This window comes from Neofelis nebulosa, chromosome 17 (genome assembly GCF_028018385.1).
Source record: "Neofelis nebulosa isolate mNeoNeb1 chromosome 17, mNeoNeb1.pri, whole genome shotgun sequence".
In the NCBI taxonomy this organism is placed as follows: Eukaryota; Metazoa; Chordata; class Mammalia; order Carnivora; family Felidae; genus Neofelis; species Neofelis nebulosa.
In genome coordinates this window covers 17,020,493-17,037,734 of record NC_080798.1, presented here as the reverse complement: position 1 = coordinate 17,037,734, position 17,242 = coordinate 17,020,493, and the positions used below count along the sequence as shown (strand labels likewise).

Here is a 17,242-nt window from a genome sequence, read left to right as displayed (position 1 = left end):
GTTGTAGCTGTATTCCATTGGATTTGCCGGAAAGCTAAGATTTTTCCAAACTCCCTCAAAGAGGTAAAATAGGGGTGGCTGAGTGGCTTAGTTGGTTAAGTATCTGACTTCAGTGCAGGTCGTTATCTTGCAGCTCGTGGGTTTGAGCCCCATGTCGGGCTCTGTGCTGACAGTTCAGAGCCTGGAGCCTGTTTCAGGCAGGCTCACTCTCTCTCTCTCTCTCTCAATCTCTCTCTCTCTCTCTCTCTCTCTCTCTCTCTTAAAAATAAATAAACATTAAAAATTAAAAAAAAAAAAAAAGAGGTGAAATAAAGTTAGTGTCAAGGTGCTTATTTTGTGGGCTCTGAGGCAAGGTTTATCTCATGGCTTCTGTTTCTCTCTCCAGCCCTGTGTTCTCTGAACTCTGCACATCTCCAGGAAAAGAACCAGAAAACCAATCAGTCCTGATAGTTCTAGAAAACATGCCCCATGTGAGTTACTATTTCATTTTTCCTTTTTTTTTTTTTTTTTTAGATTTTTTTTTTAAATTTTTTCGTAATCTCTGCACCAAATGTGAGGCTCAAACTCACAACCCTGAGATTGAATTGCATGCTCTACTGACTGAGCCAGCCAGGGGCCCCTCATTTTTCCTTCTTGAAGTGACGTGTTGTGTGATGTGAACACCAGACTTATTTATCCCCAAATTTTCTGCCTTGCTTAGCTGCCTGAAGGAACCACTCCCAAATTTCTCCCATTCCAGTGGCTAATCCTAGCAAAGAGCTCCATTCTTCTCTAAATGCTTTTCCCCTCACCAGAGAGTGTTTAAGTATTTTTTCAGATCATTCTACATATTTTACATGCAAAGTCTTCTGCCAGGAGTCCTAAGGAAGCAGTATTAAGAGCAGTATTCCTAATACTAATACTCCCCTTAAGAGCAGTATTAGTATAATGGTTTGGTGAGGTAGTTACATGGGACATATGGCAAACTGATCTTCTCTATAGACCTGGGTTTCCCACTTGGAAGTGACAGCATTTCTGCTGGGTGTTCTAAGTCTCAGTGTATGATAAGATTTTCTGCAAGGCTTTTAAGATTGGGTGAGGAACTGAGTCGCAAGAAGGAAGAGATCTTGCCTCTTGCAGTTTCCTGTTGATGCCATGACAAATTACTATAAACTAAGTGACTTAAAACAACATAAGTTTATTATCTTATATTTCTGGAGGTCAGTGTCTGAAATTAGTTTTACAGGCTAAATTTAAGGTGTTGGTAGGTCTGTGTTTTTCTGGAGGCGAATCTATTTCCTTGCATTTTTCCAGCTGCTAGAGGCTGCCCACATTCCTTGGCTTGTGGCTCCCTTCCATTTTTACAGCCAGCAGTCATCATTCTGACCTCTGCTTTCATTATCACTTCTCCTTCTCGGCCTCCCTCTACCATTTAATGTTTATTTATTTCTGAGACAGAGCATGAGTGGGGGAGGGGCAGAGAGAGCGGGAGACACAGAATCAGAAGTAGGCTCCAGGCTCTGAGCTGTCAGCACAGAGCCCAACATGGGGCTCGAACTCACAGACCGTGAGATCATGCCCTGAGCCGAAGTCGGATGCTCAACCTACTGAGCCACCCAGGCGCCCCTCCCTCTACCATTTAAAATACTCTTAAGATTACATTGGTCCCAAGCAGATAATCCAGGATAATCTTCCCTTTTAAAGATCCTTAATCACATCTACAAAGTTCCATTTGCATTATAAGGTTACATACTCACAGGTTCCAGAGATTCAGATGTGGACATCTTGGGGAGGGTGTTATTCTATGTACCACAGTCCTATTACCCAGGAACCAAAGAGAGGATGACCAGCAGTCAGGTTTACCTTGCAGTTGGCCAGAATGTGTCAGTGATACCCGAGGCACCTAGATTGGCATCCATAAGCTAGCTGTAGCCTAGGAACACAGAAAGTAGAAATAAAAACTGCCAAATGCCTACTCTCTTGAGAACTGTAGATTCTTAGGGCTCAAAGATGTTGGAGAATTAAATGAAATACTCCCAAATAAGCAGATCATTTCATACATAAAATGGAAACATAATATTGTGACTTGAAGAATTCAAATCTTCAAAACATTCTTTTTAAAAAAATATTTATTTATTTTGAGAGAGAGAGTGTGTGTGTGTGCACAAGCCAGGGAGGGACAGAGACAGAGGGAGAGAGAGAATTCCAAGCAGGCTCTGCACAGAGCCCGACTCAGGATTAAATCTCACGAACTGTGAGAGCATAACCTGAGCCAAAATCAAGAGTCAGATGCTTAACTGACTGAACCACCCAGGTGCCTTAATCTTCAAAAAATTCTTAAGTTATATCCAAATTCTATGTTTTAGCCTAGAGATTTGTTAAAAATTGTTTGGAAAGATTTCATTAAATTTGTTTATATTTTTCTTTAAGGGGAGAAGAAAAGGAAAGAACTCATACTTGTTGAGAATTTATTATTTTTTGAGAATCTGAAAAGCTTAATATACTGTGTGATTACATATAATATTTTATTTAATTGGAGAACTGCATTCATCTGGCCTTTTGTATTCCTGGACTTTTCTGGATAATAGAATTGTCTTACTATACATTGGAAGTTTTGTCTTTGTTCAGGCACCTAATTTCTTTAATGCTACAATGTGTTCAGCCATGGCCTATTTATTGTCATCCCCTTCCTTCACACCCTCTTCTTTCTTTCCTCATTTTACCTCGAAGTCATTGCCATATTTTCACCAACAATAAATGGATTTGTTGTTTCAGTGGTTGGTGACTTTCAGGGATGTGGCCATCGACTTCTCTCAGGAGGAGTGGGAATGCCTTAGCTCCACTCAGAGGGATTTGTACAGGGATGTGATGTTGGAGAACTACAGCAACCTGATCTCACTAGGTAAGATCATCTTGTACAGAAAGGTTTGAGTGTTTTGGAGGTAGAGATGTAACCGAACTCAAGGTGCACTAAATTGCACACAACCCAAGGAAATGTTGAAAGCAAAGAACTTTGTATTACTTGCTACAGAGACAGGGAGATTGGTCTGAATGCACTGTCTCCCTGTGGGATTATTACAGGAAATTTTTATGCAGTGTATCAGGGTGGGGGCAGGGAGTTTGTGTAAGTAAACACTTTTGGTTCAATTAGCATGTCCAGCATGTCAACATGCCAGTATGTACATCATATGTTCAAAAAATGGTGGAAAACTCTACCCATGATAAGAGATCTTATTTTTTTTTCAATGTTTATTTATTTATTTTGAGGAGGAGAGAGGGACAGTGAGAGAGGGAGAGAGAGACTCCCAAGCAGGCTGCATGATCAGCATGGAGCCTGACATGGAACTTGATCTCACGACTGCAAGATCATGACCTTAGCTGAAATCAAGACAGATGCTTAACTGACTGAGCCACCCAGGCACCCTAGAGGACATCTTATTATTATAATGAGCTAAGGTAACTTCAGGTCAGCTCAGGGGGGCTTCTGTGCAGGTCCTCAGCTCTATTCTGGCTCAGACTGGCTCACATAAGGAGCTAATGGGCTAGACATACTTAGCAAGGAACTGTCAGGTGAAACACCTATTTAGGTGTCTCCTTGGCTGGAAATATTGATTCTGGAAAACAATTCTGCAAAACAATTATTGATTCTGCTTTTGTCTTTTCCTCTCCTCCCTTCTGCTGATAGCTTTAAGCCCTCTTATTGGAATAACTTCCCCTTTCATTCTAGCTAACAGAAGTAGACAGCTCCACTGTGTACCTTCTTTTGTTTTATATAATTTTTTTTCAATATATGAAATTTATTGTCAAATTGGTTTCCATACAACACCCAGTGCTCATTATATAATTGTTTTTAATGTTTATTTATGTTTGAGAGAGAGAGAGTGTGAGTGGGGGAGGGGCAGAGAGAGAGAGCGCGAGAGACACAGAATCCAAAGCAGGTACCAGGGTCTGAGCTGTCCGCAGAGAGTCCCACACGGGGCTCAAACTCACAAACTGCGAGATCATGACCTGAGCTGAAGTCGGACACTCAACCGATGAGCCACCCAGGAGCCCCTCCACTGTGTACCTTCTTATTTCTCATCCTTCAGACCTTCACATATTCCTCTGTCACTTCCTTCAGTGTCTTTGATGACCAGTGGACTGGATTTGAATCTGGGACTCTTATACCATGACCATATCCCATTTCTTTTCTTTTAAGCTGGATGTGCGATCCCTAAACCAGATGTGTTTTCTTTATTGGAGCAAGGGAAGGACCCCTGGATGGTGACAAGAGCCATGACAAGAAGATGGAGCTCAGGTGAATAAAGAGCAAGTCACATAGGAGCAGCTATTGCTCATAATAATACAGCTGGTCTGTGAGGTGGCAACACTTGGAGATGTTTGCATGAAGCTCTCTTCAAAGGCCTGTGGAAAGAAGCCTAAGGTCTCAGCAGGAAGGTGATGTCAATATGAGTTGCCAAAGGAACTTCCTTTCCAACTCCCATTTACCATTCTTCTTCTCTCATATTCCCCTTTTGTTTTAATGAGGAAGTTACTTTTCATTTCTTCCAAAGATAATCCTTTTATTTATTTTTAATTGAGTTGGTGTCTCTAGCCAGCAAATGTTTATGGAGAGCTTGCTGTGTTCTTAGATTAGGATAATCAGGGATGATCTCCCAGAGGAAGTAATTTTGAACTGAGTCCTGAATGAAATTAGCCATGCAAAAAAAGGGAAGTGTGTGTTCAGTCACACGGGACAGAAGCGTAGAGGCCCTGAGGAGATGCTGAACTTCACTTATTTGAGGATCAGCCTTCTGGCTGCGTGGCTAGAACAAAGTCAGCGTGGCTAGAACAAGGAGAGTGAAAGTGGTAATTAGTGATGAGGTCAGAGAAATAGGCAGAGAACAGATCACATAAGACCATGTAGGCCATTGCAAGGAATGTGATTTTATTCTAAGTATAAGGACCTGTTGAAGGGTTTTGTGCAGATGAGTAAGGGATCTTTGTTTACACATCACTCTGGGTGCTTATGTAGAATGAGGTTAAGAATGAAAGCAAGAAGGCCAGTTAGAGGACACTAGTTCAGGAGTCCACTTTAGAGATGATAGTGTCTTGGAATGGGGTCTAATATGTGAAGAAAATGAGAATGGGTTATATCTGATGGTACAATTAATAGGATTTGCTGAAGGATTGGAAATAGAAAGAAGCATCAGAGTTTGGAAGCCTGCAGAAGGAAGTCAAGAGTTGTGCATTGGAGATGGCCATTAGATATTCTTGACAGAGAAGTTAGATAAGCATTTGAAAGCCTGCAAGATGGTAGTCAGGACTGAGGGATAAATATAAGGTAAATCTCTGGATGATGGGGCGAGATGAGAGACTAGGGAAGAAATAAGCCAAAAATAAAAACTGTTGTGGGGTAATGACTTAACTCACCAGGCAGTGTTGAGGACCCATTTGAGGAATTCTCAAAAGTACAAATAGAGTTTTAAAATGTATTAGAAGTTTTTTATAATAGTGCCCTAATAATTAGGACAAAGAAGTATGGTTTAAGTTTATATATGTAGAATTATTTCAACTGTATAAAAGTGCAAGAAAAAAAAATCCTGGAAGCAAATATGGGAAAAATGTTAGTTATAAGGGTGGGAGACAAAGGGGGAAAAAGTATTGACAGGAAATACAGACATCTCTTTTGAGAAGTTTTACCAGGAAGGAGTACAGTAAATGGATAGGAGCTACAGGGTGAACCATAGAATCAAAGGAGTTGTTTTGTTTTGATTTTGAAGGAGAGTCTTTAAGGTGGAGATAAATATTGGAGAGATGGTACAAGAGTAAGTGATCTGGAAATATGGGTGGTAGTGGTCAGTAAGGATGGTTACTTGAAATTGAGTTTTGGGAGGTACTGTCCTAATTAGAAATAACAAGGTCTGTTATGTCTACTTCAGGGGACGGTAGGTGGAGTGAGGTGGAGGAAAACAGTGCTTCTGGGAAGCAGGGTGCTCAAGGTTGCAATCAGAGCAAGAGGTGAAGAGAATACACAGAGGGAAGGAGGCTGAGGTTGTGGAGTATTTGCAGAAAGTATATAGTGAGTTCCTGGAGCCCTAGTGGTCAGAGTAATAGAACACTGAGTCACAATAAAAGATGTCTAGACCTGGAATCGGATGAGAGGCCTAGTGATGAACAAGGATACAGAAAGCCAGGGCTTTTCAGGAGTATTGGGATACCCAGAGATGCCAAGCATTACAGGATAGGTCTTGGAGTAGTTTCTTTGGGGAGGGTGAGTACTTATTCCTGTCATAAACTGAAGGTAGGGGGACTGTCACATTTAGAGTTTATGGAAGTCAAGACCTCCTAGGAGAATCCAGCATTAAGAGCAGGATGTGGCAGTCTTACCAGCATCCAAAGCTATGGGGGGCCTCCCTTGTAGGCTGCAGTGGGTAGAGTAGCTGTCTTTTTTTTTTATGTTTATGTTTAGTTTGTTTATTTATTTATTTATTGAGAGAGCAAGAGAGTGTGGAGAGGTGGGGGGGGGGAGGTAGGAGAAGCAGAGAGAGGGGGAGAGAGATAGAATCCCAAGCAGGTTCCATGCTCAGTGCAGAGCCCAATGTGGGGCTCAGTTTCACTATCATGAGCCCATGAGCTGTGGCTGTCTTACTATAAGAGAGAATTGCAGGTGCGGCATTGCTGGAGTCTGAGATTGGGAAGGACTTTTGAGGAAAAGCAAAGGTATGTGAAAGGATGAGCCCTGAAAGGATGTAAAGCAGTAGGGAGGCTGAGGGTAGAGAGAAAAACATTCTTGGCAGAGGAAACGGTGTCCTGAAGGCCATAGAGCGATGCAGCTTGGTGTAATAGGAGGTATTCAAAGAAGGCCCTTATAGTTGGAACCTAGTGAGGGAAGGGTGCCAGGTGTGAGTTTGGAGAGTCTGCCAGGGTCTAGGCCAGGAAGAACCTTAGGGATTATAAAAATGACCTGATAGGTTGTGAACAGCATTTGTTTTTTTTTTTGTTTTTTTTTTTGTTTTGGTTTTGTTTTGTTGCTTTTTCTTTTTTTAAAGAATATTTATTTTTGAGAGAGTGAGAGAGAGACAGAGTATGAGTGGGAAAGGGCAGAGAGAGAGGGAGACACAATCTGAAACAGGCTCTAGGTTCTGAGCTGTCAGCACAGAGCCCAAAGCAGGGCTCAAACTCACGAACATCGAGATCATGACCTGAATCAAAGTTGGATGTGCAACTGACTGAGCCACGCAGGCGCCCCAGTTTTGTTTTGATTCTTAAATACAATAACATAGAGCAGAAAAATTTTAAAGATATCACAATGCATCACATGTAGCAGAGGTAAAGATTATTTCATGACTTGTTTGTTTTATGTTGTGGGTGTGTATTTGACCATAAAATAACATGTATTTCTTATCTCTCATTGAATTTTGTCCCCAAAGCATTTGCAAGCTAATGAAGAATCTTAAGTAGGACAGTGACATAATGTGATTTACATATTTAATATATCACTCTTGACTGCCAGATGGAGATTAGAAGAAAGGATCTCAGGACATGACTGAGGGGATTATTGTTCTGCTTCAAATGTGTGGTGCTCTCTGGGCTTTCTGAGTGTTGGTAATGGCATTGGGGATAAGGAAACAGATTCAAGAGAGATTTAGAGAATCAATTCAGCCAGAGTTGTTGAGGGGGGCAAGTATGAAAGAGGCCTCCCGAAATGACTTCTGCTTTTCAGACGCCATTTTGTCATTTTCAGCCATCACCCCTTTTGTATTTTCTCATTTTTTTCTTCCATTAATTTAACGACAATAAAAAGAACTGTTTAGGGGCACCCAGGTGGCTCAGTCGGTTAAGCGTCCAACTTTGGCTCAGGTCATGATCTTTCAATTCGTGAGTTCAAGCCCCGCGTCAGGTTCTGTGCTGACATTTCAGAGCCTGGAGCCTGTTACAGATTCTGTGTCTCCCTCTCTCTCTGCCCCTCCCCTGCTCGTGCTCTGTCTCTCTCTCTCAAAAATAAATAAACATCAAAAAAGAACTATTTAATCATGTTACTATATGTGGCATGGAGAGCAGTTTGGGACCTAAACTGGATTCATTTGGTTCCTTACACTGTTCCCTTGATCACCATATTCCAGTTGGGTTCTTACCTAGTGTTTTATAAGTGATATTGTGCTTCTCTGACAAAGTAAAAAGCCAGGTACTCTCATCCCAGTACATTTTGCTGACATGAGTTGATGTTAAACTGAGCTGTGTGGGGTTTTTTGTTTTTGTTGTTGTTTACAATTTCTTTCTGCTTTTCAACAAAAGCATGTTTTCCTTGGATTTCTGACTCATTTCTAAAGACTGTTCAATCTTCAATTTATTGATTTATGTTTATTTCCTTTCTCAACACCATCCTCTATTACACTCTACAGCTTATGTGCATTGTTGTCAGAGATGGTGGCTGCTGTTCCAGTCACATTAGATAGTGTTATTCTACATATTAAAGTTATATGACAAGTATAGACAATCAGATAAATGAGAGAATAAGATAAAGCATGAACCCAATTCAAGTTTTCAGGGATAGTCTTTCTGAGCAGCTGCCATTTTAGTTAAGACATTTCAGACAAAAAGGAACTGGCCATGCAGAGATCATTCCTGGCAGATAGAACAGCATGTGAGAGTGTGAAATGGGAAAGGATTTGATACGTTCCAGGAACTTCAATAAAGCCAATAAGGCTAGAGCATTGTTCCTGAAGATAGTGGTGGTTCAAAATGAGGTGAAAAAAGTAATCAAGAAATGGATCATGCAGGGGCTTTTAGGCTTTGAACAGGAATTTGGATTTTATTTGAAGTACAAAGGGGTAAACCATTGAAAGGTTTTAAGCAGTATTCTCAATTTTTTTTTTTTATATCAGAAGCATCTGGGGAAATGAAAAATGAAAGAAAATTTGTATTTTTAAAGTTGCTGACAAATACTGAGTGTCCAGTAATGGCTCTAGGTACTAGAAATAAAGCAGAGAATGAAACAAAGTCATTGCTTTGATTAAGCATGGGCAGACAGACAAGGCACAAACTTTAAAACTAGTATATCCATTAGTGATAAATGCAATATAGGTGCATTTCTGTATTGGGTGTTTTGATAATGTGTCATTTGAATGGAAAACTGAAATGAGAGAGCAAACCATGCAGGTATCTGGGAAAAGAGCATTCCAAAAGGTAAACACAGAGGTATACACTTGGTATTTTTGAACAGCAAGGAAGCCATTGTAGTGAGAACAAAATGAATAATTAGGAGTGGCAAGAGATGACATCAGAAAAGTGGCCAAGGGCAAACTCATGTAGAGTCTATGGACCATAGTAAGGTCTTGTGAGCCATAATAAGTAAGAACTTAGGATATTATTCTAAGATGGTAAACTCAGAAGATTTTTATAGGGGAATAAGGTGATATGAATTACATTGTAAATGAATTCCTCTGGCTGCTGTGTGAAGAACAGATTGCAGGGACAATTGCAGGTGGCTTGGCCTAGAGTGACAGTAGTGGATGTGGTCGTATTTGATAAACTTAAAAAAATTTTTTTGATGTTTATTTATTTTTGAGAGAGAGAGAGAGAGAGAGAGACAGAGTGTGAGCAGGGGAGGGGCACAGAGAGGGGGAGACACAGAATCTGAAGCAGGATCCAGGCCCTGAGCTGTCAGCCCTGAGCCCAATGTGGGGCTCAAAGCCAGGTGAGATCATGACCTGAGCCAACATCAGACACTTAACCAACTGAGCCACCCAGGCGTCCCTTGATAAACTTTTAATAGGACAGGTAGTAGGTCTTGTTGGTAGATTGGATATCTAACTAGACATTTGATTGAATGTTTATAGGGGAGTGTTTTTGTTATTTTATAAGCTTCTTTGGTTGGATTCTAATCTACTCCAAAGTTTGAGAACCACACACTTAAACTGTTTTCCTAATTACTTTGCTCCCTATAAACTCCCCTCATTCTATGTTTTCTCCTTGTGCCTTTTGTTTTAATTGCACAAAATATTTCAGCACTGTTTAAGCCATTTGTTCTTATCAGAATTTTTATTTTACCTATCATTTTTATTTTAGAAGTTTCATTTCCCCTTGTTAAAAAAAAAAAAAAAAAAAGAAGGAATTTGCTCTCTTGTTATCTTACAGACTTGGAATCCAGTTTTGAGACCAAAAAGTCATCTCCAGAAAAGGGAGCTTATGAAATGGAATCACTGCAGTGGGAAAATAGGAGGAAACCTATCAGCCATAATTTTGATTACAATGGTCTTAGAGATAATATGGAGGGCAAAGGCAAATTTGAGGATCAACAGGGAAGTCAGGAAGGACTTTACATGCACATGAAAATTACCTATGGAGAAAAGGCCACCCAAAGCCATTCTGTGTCACCTACTCTTCATCAGCTAAATCCTACCAGGGAAAAATTGTACAAATGTAAGGAATATGAACAAGCTTTCAGCTACCTGTCATGCCTTACTCCACATGAGAAAAGCCCTAATAAAGAAAAACACTCTGAAGTTAAGAAACGTAGGAAGACCTTCAGCAAAAAGCCAACATATATTCAACATCAGAGGATTCAGAATGGTGAAAAGCCTTATGAGTGTATGGAATGTGGGAAGGCCTTTGGTCGTAGTTCTGATCTGATTCAACATCAGAAAATTCATACTAATGAAAAACCTTATCAGTGTAAGGCATGTGGGAAAGCTTTTATTCGTGGTTCACAGCTCACTGAACATCAGAGAGTTCATACAGGAGAGAAACCATATGAATGTAAGAAATGTGGAAAAGCCTTTAGTTATTGTTCACAATATACTCTCCATCAGAGAATTCACAGTGGTGAAAAACCCTATGAATGCAAGGAATGTGGGAAGTCCTTTATTCTTGGCTCTCAACTTACTTACCATCAGAGAATTCATAGTGGTGAGAAACCCTATGAGTGTAAGGAATGTGGAAAGGCCTTTATTCTTGGTTCACACCTTACTTATCATCAAAGAGTTCATACTGGTGAAAAGCCTTACAGATGTAAAGAATGTGGGAAGGCCTTTTTATGTGCCTCCCAACTTAATGAACATCAGCGAATCCATACAGGTGAGAAACCCTATGAATGTAAAGAATGTGGGAAGGCCTTTTTTCGTGGCTCACAACTTACTTACCATTTGAGAGTTCATACAGGTGAGAGACCCTATAAGTGTAAAGAATGTGGAAAAGCCTTTATTTCTAATTCTAATCTTACTCAACATCAGAGAATTCATACAGGTGAAAAACCCTACAAATGTAAAGAATGTGAGAAGGCCTTCATTTGTGGCAAACAGCTTAGTGAACATCAGAGAATTCATACAGGTGAGAAACCCTTTGAATGTAAGGAGTGTGGAAAGGCTTTTATTCGTGGTGCATATCTTACTCAACATGAGAAAATTCATGGTGAGAAACATTATGAATGTAAGGAATGTGGGAAGACCTTTTTTCGTGCCACACAACTTACATATCACCAGAGAATTCATACAGGTGAGAAACCCTACAAATGTAAGGAATGTGACAAGGCTTTTATTTATGGCTCACAACTTAGTGAGCACCAGAGAATTCATAGAGGTGAAAAACCCTATGAATGTAAGCAGTGTGGGAAGGCCTTTATTCGTGGTTCACATCTTACTGAACATCTAAGAACTCATTCTGGTGAGAAACCCTATGAATGTAAGGAATGTGGGAAGGCCTTTAGTCGTGGCTCAGAACTTACTCTACATCAAAGGATCCATACTGGTGAGAAACCTTATGCATGTGTCCAATGTGGTAAAGACTTTAGACGTCATTCACAACTTACTCAACATATGAGGCTTCATAATTGAAAAAGCTTTGAATATGATTTAATATAAGAAAGGCTTCAACTGTATTCAACACCTCTGGAATATTAGAGAACCCATATTATGTTCGTAATGAATGTAGGACATCCTTTTACTTGTGCTCATAATGAACTCATTTTTAGAAAGCCTATATTAATGAATGCAGAAATAACTTCTGAAACACAGTAAACATTTATTTTCATTTTCATGTTTTTATTTTTTATTTTTAAAGTAGGCTTCATGCCCAGCACAGAGTCCAACTTAGGGCTTGAACTCACGACCCTGAGATCAAGACCTTAGCTGAGATCAAGAGTCAGACACGTAACCAACTAAGCCACCCAGGCACCCCCTATTAAACAATTTTAACAATCTCTATAGCCTTGGAATGTAATCTGAAATATATCTTTTATTGAGTACTATCTCTATTTCACCATTTCCTGTGAAATTGGAAAAGTTACTTAACCTCTCTTTGCCTCAGCTTCTTTGTGTAAAATAATGTAATGATATTACGTTGATTGAATTATAGATGATTAAACACATGTAACTCCCTTTGGACAGCATCTGATACTCAGTATCTATTATTATCACTGGTATTATCATTATTATATGCTATTAGAGAAGTCAAAGGGTAGGAATATTTTTGAATACAGTAAGATATAAGCATTCTGTTACCATCTATCCCTTTCTGTTTCTTGTTTGTGTTTGGTCTGGTTTTACCATCTATCCTTTTTTGAACACCAGATAATTTATTCTGTGACAGAAGCTTTAGGACATCATAAAGGCAGAAAGGCCTCCATTTTAGAGCTCATAAATTTTGCTGCACCAGATAATTCATACTGCAAAAAAACTATGGAAGAAATTCCTTTAGAGTTGTAGAGATTTTTTATAAAATCAAGGGGAGGTCATTTTTCTACAGCAAATTCCAAAAGCAGAAGTCATTTTACTACATTTTCTAATTACTTCTTTAAGGGAAAGATAATTTTTTATCAAGAAAATTATAGCCAAGTGGCTCCATTAAAATACAACTATATAAATTATTACTGTCTTAAATGAGAAATCAAAACAAAATTTACTAACTACAGCTTTTCTCATTATCTGTATCTGATAATATGTTGAAGAGTAAATTTTCAGATGCCCACATTTCAGAGCCTACTTCCATTATTTTAAGTGGGGAAAATGATGCTTCTGGCCCTTTCAAGTGTCCTGATCAGTTTTCCCAAATGTAATTTAAATTCATCTTTAAAAAAATTTTTTTTTAATGTTTATTATTTATTTTTGAGAGAGGGAGAGACAGAGTGCAAGCTGGGGAGGAGCAGAGAGAGAGGGAGACACAGAATCCAAAGCAGGCTCCACATTCTGAGCTGTCAGCACAGAGCCCAATGCAGGGCTCAAACTCACGAACTGTGAGATCATGACCTGAGCTGAAGCCGGACGCTCAACCGACTGAGCCAGCCAGGCGCCCCTAAAATATGATTTGCTACATTGATCATAATTCATTGACATATATTTGGCATATAACATATTTGCGTATTAGAAAATACTCTGAACCAGACTCTCCAAAATATGTTCAAGAGATAATAATCTCCTAAATACCATTGGAGGAGAGGACTCTGTCTCATTGCATATTGTGGTACATAACCAAATTCCCTTATTGCCAATGAATTACACTTTGAGCAAGCCGAATTAAAAGGTTGTAAGAAGACCCGCAATAAAGAAAATATTACTATTATTCAGCACACTGTTTCCCAGTCCTGACCATGAATTCTTTCCCCTCCATAATATTTACTATCTTTGGGTTATGAACACACTTTGAGAAATCCATTGCTGACCAAAAAGAATAATTATAAGAGAAAATTTAAGGCATCATGGAAGTTAGTTAAATTTAGTGGGTGGTGCAGTACTTTTGTGTTCTAAAATTAATCAGTACACTATACAAGAAGAGTCCCTCTAGCTCAAGTTTTCACAACCCTTTCCCTATTCTCTCATCATCTAGATTGATTTAATTAGATTTTTATTCTTGATGCTGTTCTTACAAGACTTTTGAGCCTGGGTGGCCCAGGCAGTTAAGCATCAGACTCTTGGTATTGGCTCAGGTGATCTCCCAGTTTCAGGAGTTTGAGCCCCACGTCCCACACGGGGAGCTGCTTGGGATTCTTTGTCTCCCTTTCTCCCTGTCCCTCCCTGACTTGCGCTATCTCTGCCTCTCTCAAAATAAATAAAAAACTTTTTTTAAAAGATGGTTTAAGGGGCGCCTGGGTGGCGCAGTCGGTTAAGCGTCCGACTTCAGCCAGGTCACGATCTCGCGGTCCGTGAGTTCGAGCCCCGCGTCGGGCTCTGGGCTGATGGCTCGGAGCCTGGAGCCTGTTTCCAATTCTGTGTCTCCCTCTCTCTCTGACCCTCCCCCGTTCATGCTCTGTCTCTCTCTGTCCCAAAAATAAATAAAAAACGTTGAAAAAAAAATTTAAAAAAAAGATGGTTTAATATGAAACTTGAATGAATATTATCTCAGTACTTTATTTCATAAATCATTTTGAAACTAAGAGTTTCCCTATTGAGGTAATGGTGAGGGGATAGGAATGTACACTAATCAAAGAATTCATAAAGACAAACAGGTTGTGGTTGCTATACTGCCTTAGTTGCTACTTTAAGGTATACTGATACCATCATACCTGTTCAAATTAAGTTTTATTTTCCCTACATGCATACAATTCTTTTCAAAGGTCACTACATTCCTCTTACAAAGTTATGTAACAAAGTTTACCCCATACCAAAGTTACAGTGTAAATTAAAAAAATCACATTCACTATTGCTCATCCATCTACTGTTAAAACTTTGGTTTTTATCTTGTGATGTTTCCTTCTGTTTTCAAATATGGTCCACATTTGAGTCTAACAAAAGTATGTTTTAATGAGATAGCTACCCACTCATCTGTAACTTGTTTTATTTTAACTTTTTTATTGTAGAACATACCAAACGTAACAAAAATAGAATAGTAAAATGAACAGACATGTACCCATCACGTTTTTATTTTTATTTTTTAATTCAAGTATAGGTAATATACAACATCGCATTTTTAAATGTTTATTTATTTTGAGAGAGAGAGAGAGTGAGCGAGCAGGGAGGGGCAGAGGGAGAGACAGAGAGAGAGAGAGAGAGAGAGAGAGAGAGAGAGAGAGAGAGACAATATCCCAAGTAGGCTCCACACTTAGCAATAGAGCCCAACACAGGGCTCAGTCTCACACTGTGAGATCATGACCTGAGCTGAAATCAAGAGTCACACGCTTAACCGACTGAGCCATCCAGGCACCGAGCATCACATATTTTTAATAATCACTTCTATTTTACTTTTCTTGTTAATCTTCCAAATATTTTTGCTGGAATATTTTAAAGCCAAACAGTATATTTTATTATTTTTAATCTTTTAAGATACTTTATTTTATTTTATTTTTATGAAATTTATTGTCAAATTGGTTTCCATACAACACCCAGTGCTCATCCCAAAAGATGTCCTCTTCAATACCCATCACCCACCCTCCCCTCCCTCCCACCCCCCATCAACCCTCAGTTTGTTCTCAGTTTTTAAGAGTCTCTTATGCTTTGGCTCTCTCCCACTCTAACCTCTTTTTTTTTTTTTCCTTCCCTCCATGGGTTTCTGTTAAGTTTCTCAGGATCCACATAAGAGTGAAAACATACGGTGTCTGTCTTTCTCTGTATGGCTTATTTCACTTAGCATGACACTCTCCAGTTCCATCCACGTTGCTACAAAGGGCCATATTTCATCCTTTCTCATTGCCACGTAGTACTCCATTGGGTATATAAACCACAATTTCTTTATCCATTCATCAGTTGATGGACATTTAGGCTCTTTCCATAATTTGGCTATTGTTGAGAGTGCTGCTATAAACATTGGGGTACAAGTGCCCCTATGCATCAGGACTCCTGTATCCCTTAGGTAAATTCCTAGCAGTGCTATTGCTGGGTCATAGGGTAGATCTACTTTTAATTTTCTGAGGAACCTCCACACTGCTTTCCAGAGCGGCTGCACCAGTTTGCATTCCCACCAACAGTGCAAAAAGGTTCCTGTTTCTCCACATCCTCTCCTGCATCTATAGTCTCCTGATTTGTTCATTTTGGCCACTCTGACTGGCGTGAGGTGATATCTGAGTGTGGTTTTGATTTGTATTTCCCTGATGAGGAGCGACATTGAGCATCTTCTCATGTGCCTGTTGGCCATCCGGATGTCTTCTTTAGAGAAGTGTCTCTTCATGTTTTCTGCCCATTTCTTCACTGGATTATTTGTTTTTCGGGTGTGGAGTTTGGTGAGCTCTTTATAGATTTTGGATACTAGCCCTTTGTCCGATATGTCATTTGCAAATATCTTTTCCCATTCTGTTGGTTGCCTTTTAGTTTTGTTGATTGTTTCCTTTGCTGTGCAGAAGATTTTTATCTTCATGAGGTCCCAATAGTTCATTTTTGCTTTTGATTCCCTTGCCTTTGGGGATGTGTCAAGTTAAGAAATTGCTACGGCTGAGGTCAGAGAGGTCTTTTCCTGCTTTCTCCTCTAGAGTTTTGATGGTTTGCTGTCTCACATTCAGGTCCTTTATCCATTTTGAGTTTATTTTTGTGAATGGTGTGAGAAAGTGGTCTAGTTCCAACCTTCTGCATGTTGCTGTCCAGTTCTCCCAGCACCATTTGTTAAAGAGACTATCTTTTTTCCATTGGATATTCTTTCCTGCTTTGTCAAAGATTGGTTGGCCATGCTTTTGTGGGTCTAGTTCTGGGGTTTCTATTCTATTCCATTGGTCTATGTGTCTGTTTTTGTGCCAATACCATGCTGTCTTGATGATTACAGCTTTGTAGTAGAGGCTAAAGTCTGGGATTGTGATGCCTCCTGCTTTGGTCTTCTTCTTCAAAATTACTTTGGCTATTCGGGGCCTTTTGTGGTTCCATATGAATTTTAGGATTGCTTGTTCTAGTTTCGAGAAGAATGCTGGTGCAATTTTGATTGGGATTGCATTGAATGTGTAGATAGCTTTGGGTAGTATTGACATTTTGACAATATTTATTCTTCCAACCTATGAGCACGGAATGTTTTTCCATTTCTTTATATCTTCTTCAATTTCCTTCATAAGCTTTCTATAGTTTTCAGCATACAGATCTTTTACATCTTTGGTTAGATTTATTCCTAGGTATTTTATGCTTCTTGGTGCAATTGTGAATGGGATCCGTTTCTTTATTTGTCTTTGTGTTGCTTCATTATCAGTGTATAAGAATGCAACTGATTTCTGTACATTGATTTTGTATCCTGCAACTTTGCTGAATTCATGTATCAGTTCTAGCAGACTTTTGGTGGTGTCTATCGGATTTTCCATGTATAATATCATGTCATCTGCAAAAAGTGAAAGCTTCTTATTTGCCATTTTTGATGCCTTTGATTTCCTTTTGTTGTCTGATTG

General features: G+C 39.4%; 2 protein-coding genes across 5 annotated transcripts in view; one reads left to right on the top strand and one right to left on the bottom strand.

Annotated features, from left to right (window-relative positions):
* LOC131500314 (zinc finger protein 571) overlaps window positions 1-17,242 on the top strand; it is a 130,518-nt gene that overhangs the window by 34,684 nt on the left and 78,592 nt on the right. For 2 of the 4 annotated variants that reach the window (XM_058709383.1, XM_058709382.1), the window contains exons 2-5: window positions 386-470; window positions 2,755-2,881; window positions 4,178-4,276; window positions 10,099-12,926. In XM_058709383.1, coding sequence (XP_058565366.1) covers window positions 462-470; window positions 2,755-2,881; window positions 4,178-4,276; window positions 10,099-11,792 — 1,929 coding nt within the window. In that variant the 5' untranslated portion in view covers window positions 386-461 and the 3' untranslated portion in view covers window positions 11,793-12,926. Of the gene's footprint in view, window positions 1-385; window positions 471-2,754; window positions 2,882-4,177; window positions 4,277-10,098; window positions 12,927-17,242 lie in introns of those variants that run through there. The other 2 variants (XM_058709385.1, XM_058709384.1) reach the window with 2 other exon arrangements.
* Window positions 1,647-17,242, bottom strand: part of LOC131500316 (zinc finger protein 790-like) — a 56,506-nt gene continuing 40,910 nt past the window's right edge. The window contains exon 7 of the mRNA XM_058709392.1: window positions 1,647-1,912. Coding sequence (XP_058565375.1) covers window positions 1,864-1,912 — 49 coding nt within the window. The 3' untranslated portion in view covers window positions 1,647-1,863. The remainder of the gene's footprint in view (window positions 1,913-17,242) is intronic.